The following is a 19477-nucleotide window of genomic DNA, read 5'->3' as shown; positions in this document are numbered from 1 at the left end:
CAAAAGTGGAGAGGGAACATAGTGGTGGTATTAGTGGAGTAAGTGACATTTGGACAGAGGAGATAGAGAGATTTAATGGATTATAAAATTGATTGATGCAGCCAAACGTCTGAAAAGTGGTCTGGAGAGGCTTTTACCTACGGAAGCAAAGTGAGAATCCTCAAGGATTGGATTTGGGTGGACCCCCATAGAGTTAGTGAAGAGAGGCCACTGTTTTAGCTGGTACAGATTTGCATGGTGACCATGGGTAATGCAGCAACATGTAAGGCCTGTGGATCCGGTACAGCGTTAAAGACCGCTCGGAGTGATAACGATTTCACTTACTACTACGAAGCTGCTGACTCTGGATCTGAACTTGATGATTCACTGGTAAGAGGTGGAGAGAAGAATGATTCATCATCGTTTGAGTTTTCTGCTAAATGTGTTTCACTGAGGAAGTTATTCTGATGATCTAATTGTTCTGCTAGTGTGTGTGTGTGTGTGTGTGTGTGTGTGTGTGTGTGTGTGTGTGTGTGTGTGTGTGTGTGTGTGTGTGTGTGTGTGTGTGTGTGTGTGTGTGTGTGTGTGTGTGTGTGTGTGTGTGTGTGTGTGTGTGTGTGTGTGTGTGTGTGTGTGTGTGTGTGTGTGTGTGTGTGTGTGTGTGTGTGTGTGTGTGGTGACATCATACACGAGAGATTTAACCCTTGATCCAACATAGGGTGTGGTCTCATCTCAGACATGCAACAGGGAGTTTGATTGTGCTGACCCCGCAGGTTAACAACCAGTGGTGATTGACATGTTACTGTCTTAACGCCACTAAATACTGGGCTAAAACCTGGGGGCGCTCGGTGTGTATTGCTTAGAGCGTCCCCCCCCCTCAGTCCTCCTGCAGCAGACCCGTTTCAAATCCAACCTGTGTTTGGTTCTCTGCAAGTCCTCCCCTCTTTGCCAAATTTCAACTCTGTCTATCCAAATCTGTCTTATAAAGTTAAAATTCCAGAAAATAATCTTAAAAAAAGGGGAAAAAAGGGCTAAAACCTTAACACTCTCTCGAATCATGAAGCAAGTTTGCCTTCGCGAATTACTGTGGAATTCCTGTAGCACAATATGGAGGCTCCTATCATATGTGAAGTAATATCTTCAGTACAAGTTCAATATGAGTTGATTAGTTGATAAACCGAAAAGTATTGATTAACATTCTAGCAAAAAAAACATTCCCTACTCTCAGTTTGTCAGATGAGGATTTGATGATGATCTTGGTCATACTGAATGTGATAGTGAACTTAATTTTAAGGAGGTTTTGAATGATTAAATAAACAAACAAATAACGCCCAGAAAATATTAATTGATAATCCATTTTGCAGCCCTTAATATATATCAGAATGATGTTATTGGCTAACATTGGCTCACCACAGTTGTGTTGGTATTATTGTACATACAGTATGTCGGCAGACATGAACATTTGAAAATTGTAATGCATCAGTATTTAGAATTCTACATAATTAAATATTTTTCCTAATTCAACCTTTATGTTTTTTGTTTTTCATTTGAACACTAAATGGTTAAATGTGTGTGTAAAACGTCCTCCCTGAGTACTTGTTGTCAAAAGTGTGTGTGTGTGTGTGTGTGTGTGTGTGTGTGTGTGTGTGTGTGTGTGTGTGTGTGTGTGTGTGTGTGTGTGTGTGTGTGTGTGTGTGTGTGTGTGTGTGTGTGTGTGTGTGTGTGTGTGTGTGTGTGTGTGTGTGTGTGTGTGTGTGTGTGTGTGTGTGTGTGTGTGCGTGTGTGTGCGTGTGTGTGTGTGTGTGTTGCAGCTGCTTTGCAGCCTTGATGTCTGGCGGTTAAATTTAGAATAGCCTGCTCATACATACAAACTATTGATACAAGCAGGAAGTCTGACTTCCATAAATCCATAAAACCCTTTCTGAATCCTCTATAATAGCTTTGTTTATCAAATAAACTCCCATCATGCACAGCAATAACCAGCTCCATCCATCTTTCTTTATTGACTTGATTGTTTTAATGGGAAAATTAACAGAACTAAGACTAAAACAAGAGGTTAAAAACATCACTTGCACATAATAAGACTAAAGGCTTGTATTCAAATAGTTGGAACACTCAACATGTTCTAAACTATTGTTATAAGTCCAATCTGATATAAGCTGTACTGCTACCTTGATACATATTCAAAATCAACCAGAAATACCTAAAGTCAATATGAAACCTAATGAAACCAACATTTTTGAAAACTGTACTAATATTAGCCTCCTTGCTGTCTTGATCTGTCTAGTCTGACAGTAACACCAGTTTCCTGCGGGCTGCCAGAGCGGGGAACATCGACAAAGTCCTCGACTTCCTGAAAAATGGAATAGACATCAGCACCTGTAACCAGGTAAGGAAACTTGATAGCTTGTTGCCTGACGATATTTCTGTTTCTGCTGCTGATTATGATTAGGTTCATTGTTTTTCCTGTTGTATCTTTGCAAATGGACCACCACACTAGAATAGCTACATATAGATGTCACAGTGCCTTTTCTGGTATGTGCAGCTTTTAAGTTTCACATGCATTTTTCTTCACCATGAACTGTTAATGTAACATGAAGTCCTGTTATTGTTGGATTCATATCACATTGCTACCCGTACCAAATCTCAACACTGTGTTGCTGACTGTTCCAAGACAGGAGAGATTAAGAAGTGACACATCACTTATGATGTAAAACAGCTGTTTTAGGATACCTGGGGTATTGATTCAGATTATTATATTTGCTGCAAAGCTCTGATATGATCAAGTCCTACAGCATCACATTGGCCTTAATGGAGTTAAGCAAGACTGTTCAAAACTGCATGATTTAATGTTGTTGGTCAGCATATGACAATCCCATTAGTTATTTTATCTAGTTCTGTTTTTCTTTTTCACAGTTTGGAGGGATTCTGATTTTAACAGAAACTCAGAATTGGCACCTCAGAAATGTTTTCTGTAACCTGCCGTTTAATGGTTCATGATTATAGTAACAAACATCACATACTGGGGCATTTTATCACAGATCAGCTGAGGGATGATGATGATATTTATCGCCAGCGTCGCATGCTTTATGCCCAAGCAAATACTCTGGCTAGAAAATTTCATATGTGCTCTGATGTTGTTAAAATCAAACTGTTTAAAACCTATTGTACTCCCTTGTATACCGCTTCATTGTGGTGTAAGTACAAGAGAGCAAGTTTACAGAAACTTCGAGTGGCCTATAACGATGCCATGAGGATCCTGTTAAAAAAGCCCAGATCTACTAGTGCCAGTCAATTGTTCTGCAGTATTAATGTTTACACCTTTGAAGCTCTCTTGAGACACATAATGTACAGATTTATTCTCCGCCCTAAACGATTGCAAGAACAGTCTTGTGCAGATGCTGGTGAATCCTGCATGTAGTTGTGTGCGATACCAGTCTTCCTTATGGAAGTTCTGGTACAAATCTCTGTTGTGATGTCTCTTTTTTTATATATATTCTTGTGTTTATGTCTTTATTTATTGTGTGTGTTGTATATGGACCATGAGTCTGCCAATAAAGATGATGATGATACTGTACATACACTACACTACATGTCACTGTCAGCAGTAGGTCAAAGCTGATAACTGGTCTGTCCGTCAAACCTGCCTAATCTTCACCCTGCTGTGTCACGCTGGCATCGCACAAGTGAGCCAGGTCGGCGGATACCTTAACCTGCCACGCCCCAGTCACAAGATCATAAGCACCCTCACATCTACTATTACTCCCCTCGTCTCCTCTCCCCTCCACCTCACCCCCTCCAATCTCAGCTAGATTTTACTGGTTTGTGTCGCTCTGACAACTGTCCTCAAAACCCCCGGGCCGTACCCACCCTTACACACATTCCATTGAGGAGGAGGGATTTGGGAGGGTGCAAAATACTTCCCCCTAGAGCTCTGCACCCCCCCCCCCTCCCTCCCCCAATATGATTTACAGTAGTCACAAGGTAGCTTAAAGCAGCATGCAGTGTGTGCGTGCATATTGTCAGCTACTCGTATTTTTTATGCTCTCTCCTTGCTGGAGCTTTTTGTAAATTTCCAGCAGTTTAATCCCAGCTATGTACATTATACACTGTGCTGTAATTGGTTGGCACACAGGAAGCAACAACTGCCCACCCATAGCGCTACTATTTGTTGTCATTGCTTTTTGTTTCTGTGCACCAAGGGGGAGGCATGACTATTCAGGGACTTGGATTCTAGACACACATTCTCCCTCCCTCCTTCCCTCCCTCCCTCCCTCCTTCACACAGACTCACACACACACACACACACACACACACACACACACACACACACACACACTGCTCCCTCCCTGCAACAGGAGAGCCTTGCCCTTCATAGTATCTGTCAGAGGTCGGGTGATCAAATTTGAGCCGTTGTCAGTTGACCAAAAGTGCAAGTGACATTTTCATATATATCCCAGTGATGCTCTCACTTTGTGCATGTGTTTGTGTTTGTGCATTTGTGTGTGTGCGTGTTTCTTAGACAGTGAGGGAAATAAACAGTAATGCAGACGATGTAATTATGATAGGGAGGGAGTCACGAGAGACAAATGCCAACTCAGTTATGAACCTTGTCCTTAAGCAGTTAATTTTAGCTTTTTTTACTTTGTATTAGAGAACTGATAACATGGAACAGACAGACAGACAGACAGACAGACAGACAGACAGACAGACAGACAGACAGACAGACAGACAGACAGACAGACAGACAGACAGACAGACAGACAGACAGACAGACAGACAGAGACAGAAACATACACTGCCGTAGTGAATGGATGTTGAGTATAACATTTGAAGACAAACATATGTCTTGTTATTCTTCTTGTCAATGGCCAAATTTGTTCACTTTTTAGACCCTCTACTGCTCGGGTCAAATTGACCCGGGACATTATTGGAGTCTTAAAATCATTACATAAATAAAATAAAAAACATAAAATTCCTTCACATATATGACTTTTATATCAATTCCAAACATAAAATATAAAATTTGTGATTAATATTTGCAATTAATCTTTGCTAGATCACATTTAACGATGGAAGTGCCATTCATTTTGTTGTGATAAAGTTATGATATGTCTAACAAAATACACTATAATTGAGACTTTGTGGCATACCTTTGGGAACAATTTGTGGTTCTGGTGTTGGTTGTCTGGGTTATGTGAGTGAGTGTGTGTTTGTGTTTGTGTGTGTACCTTTGTCTATGCATGTATGTTTCTGTGTGTCTGTGTGTGTATTTGACATGTATATCCTCATGAGGGACACACATGTGTAGTGGTAATATAGCATGTATGCTCTATGATTTTTTTCCCTTTAGAACATTATTCATAGAAAATTAGCTAAGGCCATGGAGTTTCAGGTTGAAAAAATGTATTCTTATATATTTTATTTCAAGTAAAAAGATAAAACGAGTTGATTGTACTCTGGGTTTAAAGGGTTAAGTACAAAATTGATCTGATTGTTATCACTTGGATGAGATTAACACTGTTAGTAATAATGGGGGAATAACATCCTATTTCCACATTTGTATAGACTGTGTTACAATATACAGTACACAATATAAATTGCTATTTTCTGTCTTGTTATCATACAGGATCCAGGAAATGTAGGCTATATCCTAAAATGAATAATGGGAGATGTGGGAGATGTAATATTGTCAGTGGTTTCTTAACTCAAGTTATACTGTACATTTGGAATATGAAGAGTGCTGCATTGGTGGTTTGTTTTTTAATAACTGAAAAGTAAGATCCTAGAAAGCAGGAACATGGTTGTGAGAACCTTAGTCTGGCACCAATGTCTGAAGTCTGTCTAAGTATATTAAGGGTGCCAGAAAGAGATACACCACTTGTATGCCAAAGCCACAGTCAAACTAGGACTGACTTTATGAATGAGATGGATGAAAAACACCTTTCAGAAAGATAGTTTTATCTCTTGGTTTTTTGTATGTTTATAATATAAGATCTGTTCATTTTGGAATTATTTTCAAGACATTGGCTCTTTCTTGTATGTGTGTGTGAATGTGTGCATGCGTGCATGTGTGCGTGCATGGAGAGAAAGAGACAGTTTGTTCCATAATAGTGTATCTTTTGTGAATGTGAGCAGTTTCGTTTCCATGTCCTCACAATTAAAATCCAGATTCCCCCTCTAATCTACCCAAATGTTAATCCTTGGTGAGTGATATTACTCTTTAATCTGCACGCATTTAATTTTTTTTTTTCGTTTTCCACCAACGTTTATCCCCTCTGGAACTCAGGCCTGACCATAGTGTCACTTGTGTCTATAACAAAGGTCAGCGGCCATTGGGGCGAAAATATTAATCTGCGATGGCCAGAACTCAGCAGTGTTTCTCCTGCCAGGAGGCTACATAAACTGCCAGGAATCACATTGTTGAGCTGAACGTCCATTAGTTAAATGAAGGTCTCACTTACAGGTCAGATGAAAGGGAGATTTAGATCAGTTGTTGTGGCAGATTGTGTGTATGTGTGAGTCCCTATGTTTTTTTTGTGTCTCTCCTGAAATATATATTGGTTGAAATGGGATGGAAATGCACGAATAAGATTACATGATTCTTGCTGTGTGAGTGTCGACTAGTTGGCTAAAACTGGAATCCCCATTGCACAGGCTGTGGGATTACGATCATACAACCCCTCTCACATGGCTGTGCAACCACACTGGGACTGGGATCAATAGGATGTGTGTCCATTTGCAATAAAAATACATTTGCAAAACCCCCATTGCAGATTTTTTTTTTTTGCCATAATTTACGAACTTCTATTTGCAATTATAAAAAAGAATGATTCTAATAGCTCAACATAACTAATATCACAATTCTCCAAATTCAACACAAAATGCAACTTTTAATGACTTCTGCAGTCAACCCCTTCATGGCAAGTGTTTTAGTAGAGCACCTTTTTCCTTTAATGTCCTGCTGCATAGCCAGTCACCAGCTTCTGGCATCGCTCCTGAGTAATCTTAGCCCATTCCTCAAAGGCCTCCAGTTCCCGTACATTCTTTGGTTTCCATGCTGCAATCACCATCTTCAAATCCCACCAAAGATTCTCAATGGGATTCAAGTCAGGCGACTGTGACGACCACTATGGGTTCTTCCAGGACTCCTTCAGAAACCAAGCCTTGGTAGACTTAGAGGTTATCTTAGGATCATTGTCTTGTTTGAAGGTCCAATGACGCCCAAACTTCAGCTTTCTCACAGACGGCATAACATCTTCTCCAAGGACTTCCTGATATTTGATAGAATCCATCTTTCCCTCGACACGCTGCAGTTTGCCAGTGCCAGAGGAAGCAAAACGGCCCCAGAGCATCACAGATCCCCCGCCATGCTTCACTGTGTGCAGGTTGTTCTTTTCATTATGCTTCATTCTTCATCCTCCAGACATACCGCTGATCCACAGGCCCAAGTTCGAGTTTTGTTTCATCGCCCGACAGAACAGAAACCCAAAACCTCTGTGGCTTATTGATGTGATTTTGAGCATATTGAAGCTTACTTTTCTTGTGTTTTTTTTGGCCTTCAGCGTTTAGTATGAATTTTACTCTGCAAACTGAAACCTCAGTGCCTGCTGCAGCAGCCATTAAAAGTGGCATTTGGTGTTAGATTTGGAGAAACTACTTGTGATATTAGTTACGCTGAGCTATTTGAATTGCTCTTGTTAAAGTTGTTTATTGCAAACAGCTTAAAGTTCGTAAATTAGGCCAATAAACCTTATTTGCAATGGGGGTTGAATAATTTGTATTGCAACTGTGTATGTATATACAGGTATGTGTATGCCTGTACATGATAACATGCATGCCATATTTTCTTTGATGTTTTGTATGATAGGAGAATTTGATGCAAGAAAAACTTTGTGTGAACGGACGATTGAGTAGTATCAAATCTTTTCTCATACAATGTTCATAATTGACACATTTTTTAACTCGATTATAAAGAAAATAATCAATTTATAATTATACAGTCTAAAATATTTGGGTCTTTTTAATCATTTCTGTCTTGCTGTCAATGGGTTTCGGTTATTTGGTTGCACCAAATAAACAATTTGGAGTGGTCACCTTTGACAAATAGTAATGGACATGTTTCCCCATTTTATAGGCTACACTGATATCAATAATGGATCTTCTTGCATGAAGACATCAGTGACACTTTATTCTATGACATGATTTTGGCTCTTATTTTTACCTTTTTAAGGAAATTACATGTGTTTTTCACACAGTTTTTCACTCATATATCATTTTGGCCTCCAAGGAATGTCCCCTTTTTTGCAGTAGCTTATAAATATATGAGTATCCATTTGTGTGTGCATGTGTGAGTGTGTGTGTCCTACATACCCTCTATGACTGTGCAGAAACATGACACCCTTTTTGCCGTTTGGCATTTGGCAACTCAGAGCGAGGGGAGAGTGTGTGTATTCATTTTGCTATTTGTATATGTGCGTGTGCGTGTGTGTTACGGGCACGAGGAAAGGAATTGGGCAATCATAGAGGTGTAACCAACATTACAGCTACTCCTTTCCATCGGTGCCAGGAGACACAGTTTCTCTCTGTCACCCATCTAAAGGAACCTGCAGGGAGGGCAAAGAAGACAGACAGACTCAAGAAGCTTGGATCCAAACCAGGGGATGTAGTGGAAGCAGGTTGAGCACCGCAATTTAAGGCTGGATCTCTATCACTTCTGAATCCTGCTTGGAGCAGCATTTAAGAAGCCAAAAGTTAGACAACCCTTACAAAGGAGCAGAAGAAGACGGAGAGAGTTTGACATTCAATTTTGAGGAAAGACGCAGGGAAACTTAAGCATATAAGAACAAAGTTAAAATACTTTCTTAGTTGGTGGGTTTCAAAGAGAGCGCAGAATGGAGGAGGAGGAGGACGAGGTGAATCATTCTTCTGCTGTGTTTGAATATTTCCGCCTCAGAGGAAATATGTTTGTGCATGTGTGTTGTATAAATTCATCAGATGTGATGTGTGATTGCCTGTCAGTGAGAAACGTTCATAACACAAAATGTTCATAACACACCTTCAGTACTCTATATTACGAAGCATTGAGATCTCAACAACTTGCATTATACCGTAGACTTAAATGCAGGAGTACTGAATTTCAATGCACTGGATTGTTCAGTTAATGTTATTGTGTCCACTCCCTGTATATTATTCTTCCTATGTTGTAAGGCAACTACAGTATTTTGTAATGTCCAAGTTTTTAATGTTATTCCATGAGCACCACTGCGTTTATGCAATAACCACTTGAACACATTTGTTTAATTGATGTCTCATGTAAATGTTTTCTTTTTGTTTTTTCTCCAGAACGGTCTAAATGCGCTACATCTGGCCGCTAAGGAGGGACACAAAGATTTAGTGGATGAACTCTTGGAGAGAGGAGCATCTGTTGACTCCTCCACCAAGGTACACATTTATATTGTTTTAGTCATTGGCTATAACGCTTCATCAACTTTCCAGATATGAATATCACAGTTTGACCTTTAGTCTTAGGGGTAAGATATGTGGGGGAAAAGAAAGGGAGGACACTGACAGAGTGACAAGAGAAAAAGAAAGAGGGAAATACGAGAAGGAGTGAAGTACTGGTATCAGTTATCAGAACTATGTAAATCACTGCTTCTCTCTTGAAGTAGGAAACTTAATACACAGGGGTGGTGGTGCACATGATGGTGATTTTAATAGTTGGAAAGTTTGAAAAGATTAAATATTTTAAGTTCATATATTCTCAATTACAGTCTCATTAAGCATTGTCTCAAATTCCAACTAAAATGTATTATGTGCCTTTCTGGATTCATTATCTTTAATTACAAGATTGCATTATAGAAAAATGTAAAGTACGTTTCTTTAAGGCTGCAGCTTTGAAAGAATGCAGTTGACCCAACATTGCATCATGATTAGATTACATTACTGGAAATGAGAGAGTGAGGGGAAGGTTAGCTGCCTGGCAAGCAGTTCATAGTGTGACCTGGTGGATGTCTAATCTGTCAGTTCTGACAGCTAGTAACACTTAACAGCAAGCAAAGGAATCTGTCACCTTGCTGCCTTTGGCCTTTGATTGACATGATTTCTGCCTTTGATATTTATCAGTCGTTCACATCCATGAAATATAAACAGATGCCAGATCAAAACGATTGTGTACTATGACTAAGCGTAATTTGGTTTTCAAGAAGGAGATATTAATATCAGGAGTTTGATTCCATCACACCTTTAAAACCTACATAATCTTTCAAACAGGTATGATTTTTAAGGCGTTTATATCCACGCAGGACACACACTTGGCAAGTGGCCTTAACATTATTTTCCTCTCCAGAAAGGAAACTCTGCCCTTCATATCGCCTCACTGGCCGGACAAAAAGAAGTAGTCAAACTACTGGTGAAGAGAGGAGCGGATGTCAACTCTCAGTCACAGGTGAAAAGCAACCTAATGATAGATAAGCAGTTAAATCATACCCTAAATAGTGAATATGACTTTACATCATTTGTGTGTGCAAGTGGGTATTAAATGCATTTGCCTCTACAGAATGGCTTTACGCCGCTCTACATGGCAGCCCAGGAGAGTCACCTGGAGGTGGTGCGATACCTGTTGGAAAATGACGGGAACCAAAGCATTGCAACAGAGGTTAAACAAATAATGAAGCTAAACACTTTATATTCAATATCCCTACTTTATTTTCCCTTTTTTCTAAATTGGCTGTAGTCATTCACTCTGAATTTTTTGTTTTTCTTCTCTGCTCATCCAGGATGGCTTCACGCCACTGGCCATCGCTCTCCAGCAGGGTCACAACTCAGTGGTCTCCCTGCTGTTGGAGCATGACACCAAGGGTAAGGTCCGCCTCCCGGCACTGCACATCGCAGCTCGCAAAGATGACACAAAGTCCGCTGCACTGCTGCTCCAGAACGACCACAATGCTGACGTGCAGTCTAAGGTGAGGCCGGGCTACAGGCCATAAACTGATGAAGGGTGGAGGTGGAGTGCCAGATAGGAGTGGAGCGAGCGGGAAGTTGAACTTGAGGCCAGAGTTGGTCGGAAGTCTGTGATAATGCATCTGACTGAATGGATAATCATATTGATTCTTTTTGTGTGTCCATTATATTAAGTAATATAATTATATTAATAGACAGAGCCTCTCTCAGAAATGCTTTGTTGTTTTCTTCCTTGTCTGTTTTTATGTAACTTTGTAAACTTACCCTGTGTTTCATTTGAATGTTGTGATAAGCCCTTTCCCTAACAGCCCTACACCCTATTCCCCCCTTTTTCTCTCTATGCGTCCTAACCAGATGATGGTCAATAGAACCACAGAGGTATACAGACTTGTCACCTCTTCATTCAATTATTTGTTGTCACTTCTGTCCAACTTTTTTAGCTCTTTTCTCCTGATCTTTTCCTTATTGAGGACTTGAGCATGTCCAAATGATATATGTTAATACGAATGCATGTAGCTGTCTACGCGGTACCACACACTCCTGCATGGCTGACAGTAAAGGATGTTGTGTTGAATCAGTAGGCACCAGAGAATGTTAGTTTGTTGCATTTTAATTCTAGATGACTTGTTTTACCTTCAATTTATTTTTTCCTTTTTTAATTGATACGTTATTCTATAAAAAAAACTATTATCGTGGCAGGTTTTTTAACTGAAACACTCTTTCACAAAATATCACTTCATGATTTATTGGTTTTTTTTTCTGAGCACGGCATGTGTACATCTAGGAACGGTGACAGCATTGTTTTTTATCTGAAACACGTTCTGTATCTTTAAGTTAACTCTTGTTTTTTAATTAAATTGCACCATGTCTATCAGAATGGGAAGGTAAGGAATACACCCACCTACAATGTGTACTGTAGATATTTATGTAGATATAGCTTTTACATAAATGTCCATTTGTCCAAGCATATAGTGCATAGTTGCTTTGTGTATTTCAGTTCTGGTTTTATATTTCCTTTTATGTTTAAACCAAATATCTTTCTATTTGTATGGCATGCAGAAGAATTCAAACATTTCTTTTGCATGCATCATGTATTGTACGTGCTATTTTGGGATATGCTAATTAATTTATGCTTCTTAATGTGTCAATGTTTCATTTTCAGCATGCCACCTCATCGTAATAGTGCTTCAGTACAGAACATTTTGATCTCTTTCTTTCTTTCTGCAACAGTTCCCATTTACACTCCTTTTTCTCGTTCTTCTTTTTTGTGTCCCCTTTCTTTCCCTCTCATTATCTCCTACCCTCCTCTCCTTTTCTGTCTCAAACAGAGTGGGTTCACCCCTCTGCACATCGCGGCTCACTATGGTAACGTGAATGTCTCCACCCTGTTGCTGAACAGAGGAGCTGCTGTGGACTTCACAGCCAGGGTATAGTCCCATTTCCACTTCTTGGCAACTCAATACACTTTCTGAACTGCTGTCAGTTAAAACTTGATGTGTGTTTTGTATGTATAAATCTTGCAGAACGATGTGTTTACTGTTTACTATGCTATCTTTCTATATTTCACTCTTTGTCTTTCTAAACTGCATTTCCCCTTATCCTGTCAGAGGGTAGATTAGTTCTTGCATGTTTTCAGCCACATTGCTTTCTTGAGACTGGTTCAAGTTAGTTTAATTTATTTTAAATGCACTTGGGTAGTTAGTCATGTGATTGTATATAAGTGCACTCAACTCAACAGAAACATTTAAATGACTCAAACTGTAACTGAAACAGATTCTAGGGTTTCCTGTGTATGCGGAATTGAAATTGGGATTTGAATTATATCAGCTCCCAAACAGAGTCATTAATACATTGTTTTGTATGCTTCCATGTCTTCTCAGAATGGAATAACACCTCTCCACGTTGCTTCCAAGAGAGGCAACACCAACATGGTGGCCTTGCTTTTGGACCGTGGGTCTCAGATAGACGTCAAAACCAGAGTGAGTCTCGGATTTAATCTTTTTTTTTTTTTATAAAATTGTCACAAAACTGTACCTCCCACCTATTGACTGTTTAATAGAATACACTTACCACTCTCAATCACCAATTTTTTTTCCCTCAGGATGGACTGACCCCACTGCATTGTGCAGCCAGGAGTGGACATGACCCAGCAGTAGAAATTCTGCTGGAGAGAGAAGCTCCAATCTTAGCCAGAACCAAGGTAGTATATGGGTTTACCTTTTACTGGGTTAGCATACCCCAACAATGTTCCCATTGAATAGACCTTGAGTTCGGTATTTCAAAAAACTTACAGGTTTTAATATTTAATATTGTACTTGTAGAGAACTCAATTGATATTCCAAAATTGTATTCCTCATATACATGCAGTATATGCAGTCAAATGAAAGTAGCACTGCTTGCATGATTTTGCAAGACTAGAATAAAGTGATAAATAGCAATAATAATCGCCATAAATATAATAAGAGGTCAAAAATGTGTTACTGTACAAATAATAACAAGTACAGTATTTACGAATAATATATATAATATTGTTACAATTGAATGTAGCTGTGTTTCTCCTCATCTCTGCTATTTCTTTTTTCTTTTTCTGTCTTTTTCGGATCTTTCGCATTTCTCCATTCGTCCTCTCAAAGAACGGACTGTCCCCACTGCACATGTCGGCCCAGGGAGACCACATAGAATGTGTTAAACTGCTGCTGCAGCACAAGGCGCCCGTTGATGATGTCACACTGGACTACCTCACGGCGCTGCATGTCGCAGCTCACTGTGGCCACTACAGAGTCACCAAGCTTTTGCTGGACAAGAAGGCCAATCCAAACATTAGAGCCCTGGTAGGAAGGAATTATCAAAAGATAATTTGGGATTGATTACTTTTGATTACTTCAATTCCTTTAAAAATGTACTTAAACATTGGAAGCATCATTCCCTTCAGTAAGCTGTGAGACCTTTAGCCAACAGTGGAAAATAAGTCAGAATTTGACAACTTAGGGCTAAATTACTTGTAAGAGTCAGATAAAAAGCAAATTCGAAAATAACTCTCCCTTCTCGAGTAAACTACTTTTCTGTTTATATTTCTCTCGCCTTCTCTACCAGAATGGTTTCACTCCTCTCCATATTGCTTGTAAGAAGAACAGGGTCAAGGTGATGGAACTATTGGTCAAATATGGAGCCTCCATTCAGGCAATTACTGAGGTGAGCCACCTTGTCTCAGAACAGCATCTGTAAAAACAGTACACTTTTCTTTGTGCAACTGCTCACTTTTCTGTGTGTGTGTGTGTGTGTGTGTCTCTCTCTCTCTCTCTCTCTCTCTCTCTCTCTCTCTCTCTCTCTCTCTCTCTGTCGGTCTCTTTTTCTAGTCTGGCCTGACGCCCATCCATGTAGCTGCCTTCATGGGCCACCTCAACATTGTTTTGCTTCTGCTACAGAATGGAGCATCTCCTGATGTCCGAAACATTGTGAGTAGTCTCAAAATGTAACAAGCACTAATGTGACGTTATGTTACCACCTGGCAGATAATTATCAGAAACCATGAGTATTTCATTCATCATGGCGTCATAATGATCATAAATGTGCTGTCTTGCATATCAGCGTGGTGAGACAGCTCTCCACATGGCAGCGCGAGCAGGTCAGATGGAAGTGGTTCGCTGTTTGCTGAGGAATGGAGCGTTGGTGGATGCCATGGCCAGGGTGAGTCAGCATCATTGGAGTAAATCACTGTTTCCTTCTATTCAGCATAAATAAACACATTTTCTCCACTGCATTACATAATCATACCCATGGTGGGTCAAGTCACCGGCCTCATCCCTCATTACTGTGTGTGTATTATTACTTCTACTCCAATTGCCTCTACTCAAACCTCTGCCTTTTCTGTTTCTCTCCCATATTACCTCTAAACTCAAAACATTCCAACCTTTTCATCCCCTCAACCCCAGGAGGACCAGACTCCCCTCCACATTGCGTCCCGTTTGGGAAAAACTGACATTGTCCAGTTGCTGCTGCAACACATGGCACATCCAGATGCTGCCACCACCAACGGCTACACTCCCCTCCACATTTCAGCCCGAGAGGGCCAGGTAGAGACTGCTGCCGTGCTGCTGGAGGCCGGAGCTTCACACTCACGCGCCACCAAGGTGATCAGATGGTGGAAAATGAAATACCTATTCAAACAAACAAAATCAAGAATCCTATATGGGTTGAACAAATCCTGTTGAACAGTTTCAGTTTGGACACAAATGTTTGAAACAAGCTTTTTCTTCTTCCCCTCTACAGAAAGGATTTACCCCATTACACGTAGCAGCTAAGTATGGAAGCCTAGATGTAGCAAAACTTCTCCTTCAACGCAAAGCTCTCACTGACGATGCTGGCAAGGTGAACTGAAAATCTTAAATGTTTTTGTGCATGCAGAGTCATATTCAAAGACAAGGTTATTACAGGGCAAACTTATTAATTGCACAACATCTTTTAGTATCTTACTAAAATGTATTGACTCATTACAGAATATAATAGAACTGTTGTAAGCACCTAGCCAAAACATAGCAACATTCCTAAAGGTTTACTGCTTTGTTACTAAAAAATCAATCACTTAATCAAATGCTTTCTCTTACAGAATGGCCTTACTCCGTTACATGTAGCTGCTCATTATGACAACCAGGAAGTATCTCTGCTGCTGCTGGATAATGGTGCATCGCCTCATTCAACTGCAAAGGTTAGACAAAGGATTCAGACACTATCACACTATGGTTTCCATGGGATGCATTTGGCAGTTGCAGTTATTCTGTGATTGATGTGAACCCTTTTCCTCGGCTAACATGAGCTTGAGAGTGACGCTAAGATGTTGTTAGCAAACCTTAGATATTTATATTGTATCATGAATGCCTTCTGTTTCTGACACTCTCTCAAAGGGCTGATTTTATCCATGTAGAGTGATTGTTACAACATGTAACTGTTCACCTTCCCCTCGTTAACAGAATGGCTACACCCCTCTGCACATCGCATCCAAAAAGAACCAGACAAACATTGCATTAGCGCTGCTGCAGTACGGAGCAGAGACCAACATTCTGACCAAGCAGGGAGTCAGCCCTCTACACTTGGCAGCCCAGGAAGGACATGCTGAGATGGCCAGCCTGCTGCTGAGCAAAGGAGCCCACGTCAACGCAGCCACTAAGGTCACAGACATATTCTAATATTTCTGTGAAAAACTTTTATTGACACTGATTAAACACTATTTTTAACTCTATGTTTTATGGTGAATCATTAGTTATCACATTTTCAGCTATCTAGTAATGATCTTTACTCTTGCAACCATAAAATATATACAACACAGATCCAGTCATAGGTTTCAGTTTTTACTGTAGCCTATGTGAAATTTGCTAATCAAATGGTGAACCTAAGTAGTGTAGCACACAGACACACACTACGAAGACACAAAAACAACTGTGAAATGTGTCTGTTACAGAATGGACTGACTCCTCTGCATCTCGCAGCCCAAGAAGAAAGGGTCAATGCAGCAGAAGAACTGGCCAAATGTGATGCCAACTTGGATCAGCAAACAAAGGTACGCACGCGCACACACACACACACACACACACACACACACACACACACACACACACACACACACACACACTCACACATACCTGTGAGTGAACACCCAACCACACTAAAGTAATTACTAGTCATGTATTTACATGGAGACTTCATTGAGGACAATGATCTTTTAGAAATTCTTAAGTCAAGTGTTTACCAGCAAAACGCATGCACAAAATGTCAGAATATCTGCCATCTAGTGGATTGTAGGACGCATGGCAATGTCCACCTCATACATCTATATCATTCACAGGGTTTTGTTTCTATGACAGTGTGTTGCTATACACAGCAAATGCAAATCAGGCAAAGTTGAAAATAACTTTTTTGTCTTCATCATCAACCCATCCTTTCAACCCTTCAGCTTGGTTATAGCCCTCTGATTGTGGCCTGTCACTATGGCAATGCCAAGATGGTGAACTTCCTGATACAGCAAGGTGCCAGCGTCAACGCCAAAACCAAGGTAGGATTCAAAACTACAGAAATCCTGCTTAATATAAACAGCAAGAATTAGCACAATCTCATTTGCTTTTTTCACTCCATAGAATGGATACACACCCCTTCACCAGGCAGCACAGCAAGGGAATACACACATTATTAATATGTTGCTACAACATGGCGCCAAGCCAAATTCCACTACAGTGGTAAGAAGAACAAATAATAATTTACCCTCTCATCATGAATAAGCAATGTTGTATAAAACATGAAGGATACATCTCACTTTTAAGTCACATGAACAAAACTTCTGTCTTCCTATTAGAATGGAAACACTGCTCTCTCCATTGCAAGACGCTTGGGTTACATCTCTGTAGTGGACACATTGAAAGTCGTCACAGAAGAAATCATCACTACCACAACGGTAAGCTTGTGATACCTTTAGACTCAAGATCTGGAAATGTTGTCCTTAATTTCCAAGTAAACCAAAATATTGTTTTGTTTATTCTGGATGCCTTATTCCTTTATGTGAATGGGGGTCACATCAGACGGTCACAGAGAAACACAAGCTCAATGTTCCTGAGACCATGACTGAGATCCTTGATGTGTCCGATGAAGAAGGTGAGTTTTCTGGTCCTTATGAAGGAAAATAGATTGACAAATGTGTTTAGACGACTCCTGTCATCATATACTATAACTCAAAATTAGTCAAAAGGAGCTCTGTATTGTGGGTTTTGTAACTGTGGGTCCTAAAGCTGTATGTCCCATAGCTTTGAGGCTGGACGACGAGCCATTATCTGAGATGTCTGTGGAGTTAGAAGGTACTGCCCTGCTCTGACAGCTTGTTGTGGACCACGCCTGTGTTCTTGCGACTAAATGTTGTGATTATATTGGAAGTGTGCAGAAATGCATTGATTTATTTTGTTTAAAACAATGAATTTGAGAATCCCTCAATTTCCAGAATGTCTGCCTATAGAGAGTATATGCAGTGGCTGAGTTTTGTTGTTGTGCAATGAATCTGATTTACATAAACAAAGCTCAATCCACAACCTTGTTATTAATAGGGTGTAACCAGAACTCTGTGGATCGTGTGTTCATGTAATGTTGGAAACTAACTGCATGAACTGTGTGGGACTGTATATACGATTGTGACGTTTAAGATGATTATAGATGATTTAGGAATAGACTGATTTAGAAATGCGGACATGCTAAAATAGATTTTGCACAATGCCATCACATCTTCAAAACCAGTGACCCGTTTCACAAAAGCAATTTGCGCAAATGGTGGCAAAGTCATGTTTAACAAAAAATATTGTTTGCAAAAGATCACATATTGCAGGTTATTGCACAGTTCTACTACAGAGCTCTCATAGGCCCTAGCATGTGCTGTAAGTATGCAGTGCATTCTGATGAGTGAAACATCAAAATTAACTCATGTTTCAAATCACAGCTTTTATGCTGCACTTACTGCATGATTCAATGAGTTGAGATTGGAAAAAGAAGCAGCAGAATTGTGGACATGAGTACAGTGATAAAATATACAGAACTTCCTGAACAATTGGATGTACAGCAACTTTGGTTTCTTGTAAAAAAAAAAAAAATCTATTGATCTTAAATGGCACTTGATTTGTTTCCCAGGTGAAGACACTATGACAGGTGATGGAGGAGAGTATCTGAGAGCGGAGGATCTGAGAGAGCTGGGAGATGACTCTTTGCCAGGACACTACCTGGACGGCTTCAGCTACATGAGCCACAACCTAGACAGGTCCCGAGCAACAGACACATACACACATTTTTTAAATGACAGCACGTGTGTAAAGTAGGTCACATTGTAATACTCATACCTTCATCCACTGCTGTTGACCGACCAGCAATAATGTACAGCCCATGCATGTCCTTCAACAGCAGTGTGCAAAGACAGTCACACACTCAACTTGCTTTTCCTTCAGGCAGCAACACACTCCTATTCATCAAAGTTTCCATCAGAAGGAAGGAGTCTTCATCGAGGAGTTGCTCACCAGCCACCAGGTAAGAACAAACCATACAGAAAGTGTGTGGTTGTCATTTTGTTGGGTTAGCAATGTTAACTATACTTGGTTAACATTGCAGCTTAGTTTAAAATATTTAAGAATATCTTAACGTTTGTGACTCTAACTGGCCTGCTGATGTTTTTTGGGTTGTAGGTCTCAGCACTGTCTAGAGAGCATGACAAAGAGTCGTTCCGTCTGAGCTGGGGTGCTGAGCACCTTGATAACGTGGTGCTGTCCTCCAGTTTGCTGCACTCTGGGTACACACACAAACATTCACAGTGTGTCCTGATGTTGGTATTTCACTTGTTTATTGTCACTCTCCGGTCTGTATCACCTAGGAATCAATTCATTTTTTCCTTACATTTATTTTCACTCCTTGGTGTCCTTGTTTTCTATTCTCCCACATATTTCTCTCCTATACTCTCTTTTGCTGCTGTGTATTTTACTGTCTCTTGTCAGGTTTTGGTCACTTTTACTCATTCTTTATT

At 40.1% G+C, this 19477-nt stretch overlaps 1 protein-coding gene across 1 annotated transcript in view; it reads left to right on the top strand.

The window, feature by feature from the left end:
* Positions 1-243: 243 nt before the first annotated feature.
* ank2a (ankyrin 2a, neuronal) overlaps positions 244-19477 on the top strand; it is a gene marked incomplete at its 5' end in the record, with an annotated part of 77612 nt that continues 58378 nt past the window's right edge. The window contains 27 exons of the mRNA XM_080028804.1: positions 244-369; positions 2267-2368; positions 9325-9423; positions 10328-10426; positions 10538-10636; positions 10758-10943; positions 11296-11319; positions 11817-11825; positions 12270-12368; positions 12822-12920; positions 13043-13141; positions 13575-13772; positions 14035-14133; positions 14298-14396; positions 14530-14628; positions 14874-15071; positions 15211-15309; positions 15548-15646; positions 15909-16106; positions 16397-16495; positions 16889-16987; positions 17070-17168; positions 17285-17383; positions 17508-17580; positions 18598-18724; positions 18909-18987; positions 19143-19246. Of these exons, the coding sequence (XP_079884930.1) occupies positions 244-369; positions 2267-2368; positions 9325-9423; positions 10328-10426; positions 10538-10636; positions 10758-10943; positions 11296-11319; positions 11817-11825; positions 12270-12368; positions 12822-12920; positions 13043-13141; positions 13575-13772; positions 14035-14133; positions 14298-14396; positions 14530-14628; positions 14874-15071; positions 15211-15309; positions 15548-15646; positions 15909-16106; positions 16397-16495; positions 16889-16987; positions 17070-17168; positions 17285-17383; positions 17508-17580; positions 18598-18724; positions 18909-18987; positions 19143-19246 (2909 nt within the window). The remainder of the gene's footprint in view (positions 370-2266; positions 2369-9324; positions 9424-10327; positions 10427-10537; positions 10637-10757; positions 10944-11295; positions 11320-11816; positions 11826-12269; positions 12369-12821; positions 12921-13042; positions 13142-13574; positions 13773-14034; positions 14134-14297; positions 14397-14529; positions 14629-14873; positions 15072-15210; positions 15310-15547; positions 15647-15908; positions 16107-16396; positions 16496-16888; positions 16988-17069; positions 17169-17284; positions 17384-17507; positions 17581-18597; positions 18725-18908; positions 18988-19142; positions 19247-19477) is intronic.

The sequence above is a fragment of the Ammodytes marinus genome, assembly GCF_949987685.1.
Source record: "Ammodytes marinus genome assembly, chromosome: 6".
NCBI classification, from domain to species: Eukaryota; Metazoa; Chordata; class Actinopteri; order Uranoscopiformes; family Ammodytidae; genus Ammodytes; species Ammodytes marinus.
Note: the sequence above shows the minus strand (reverse complement) of the source record. Positions and strands in the feature narration are given on the sequence as shown.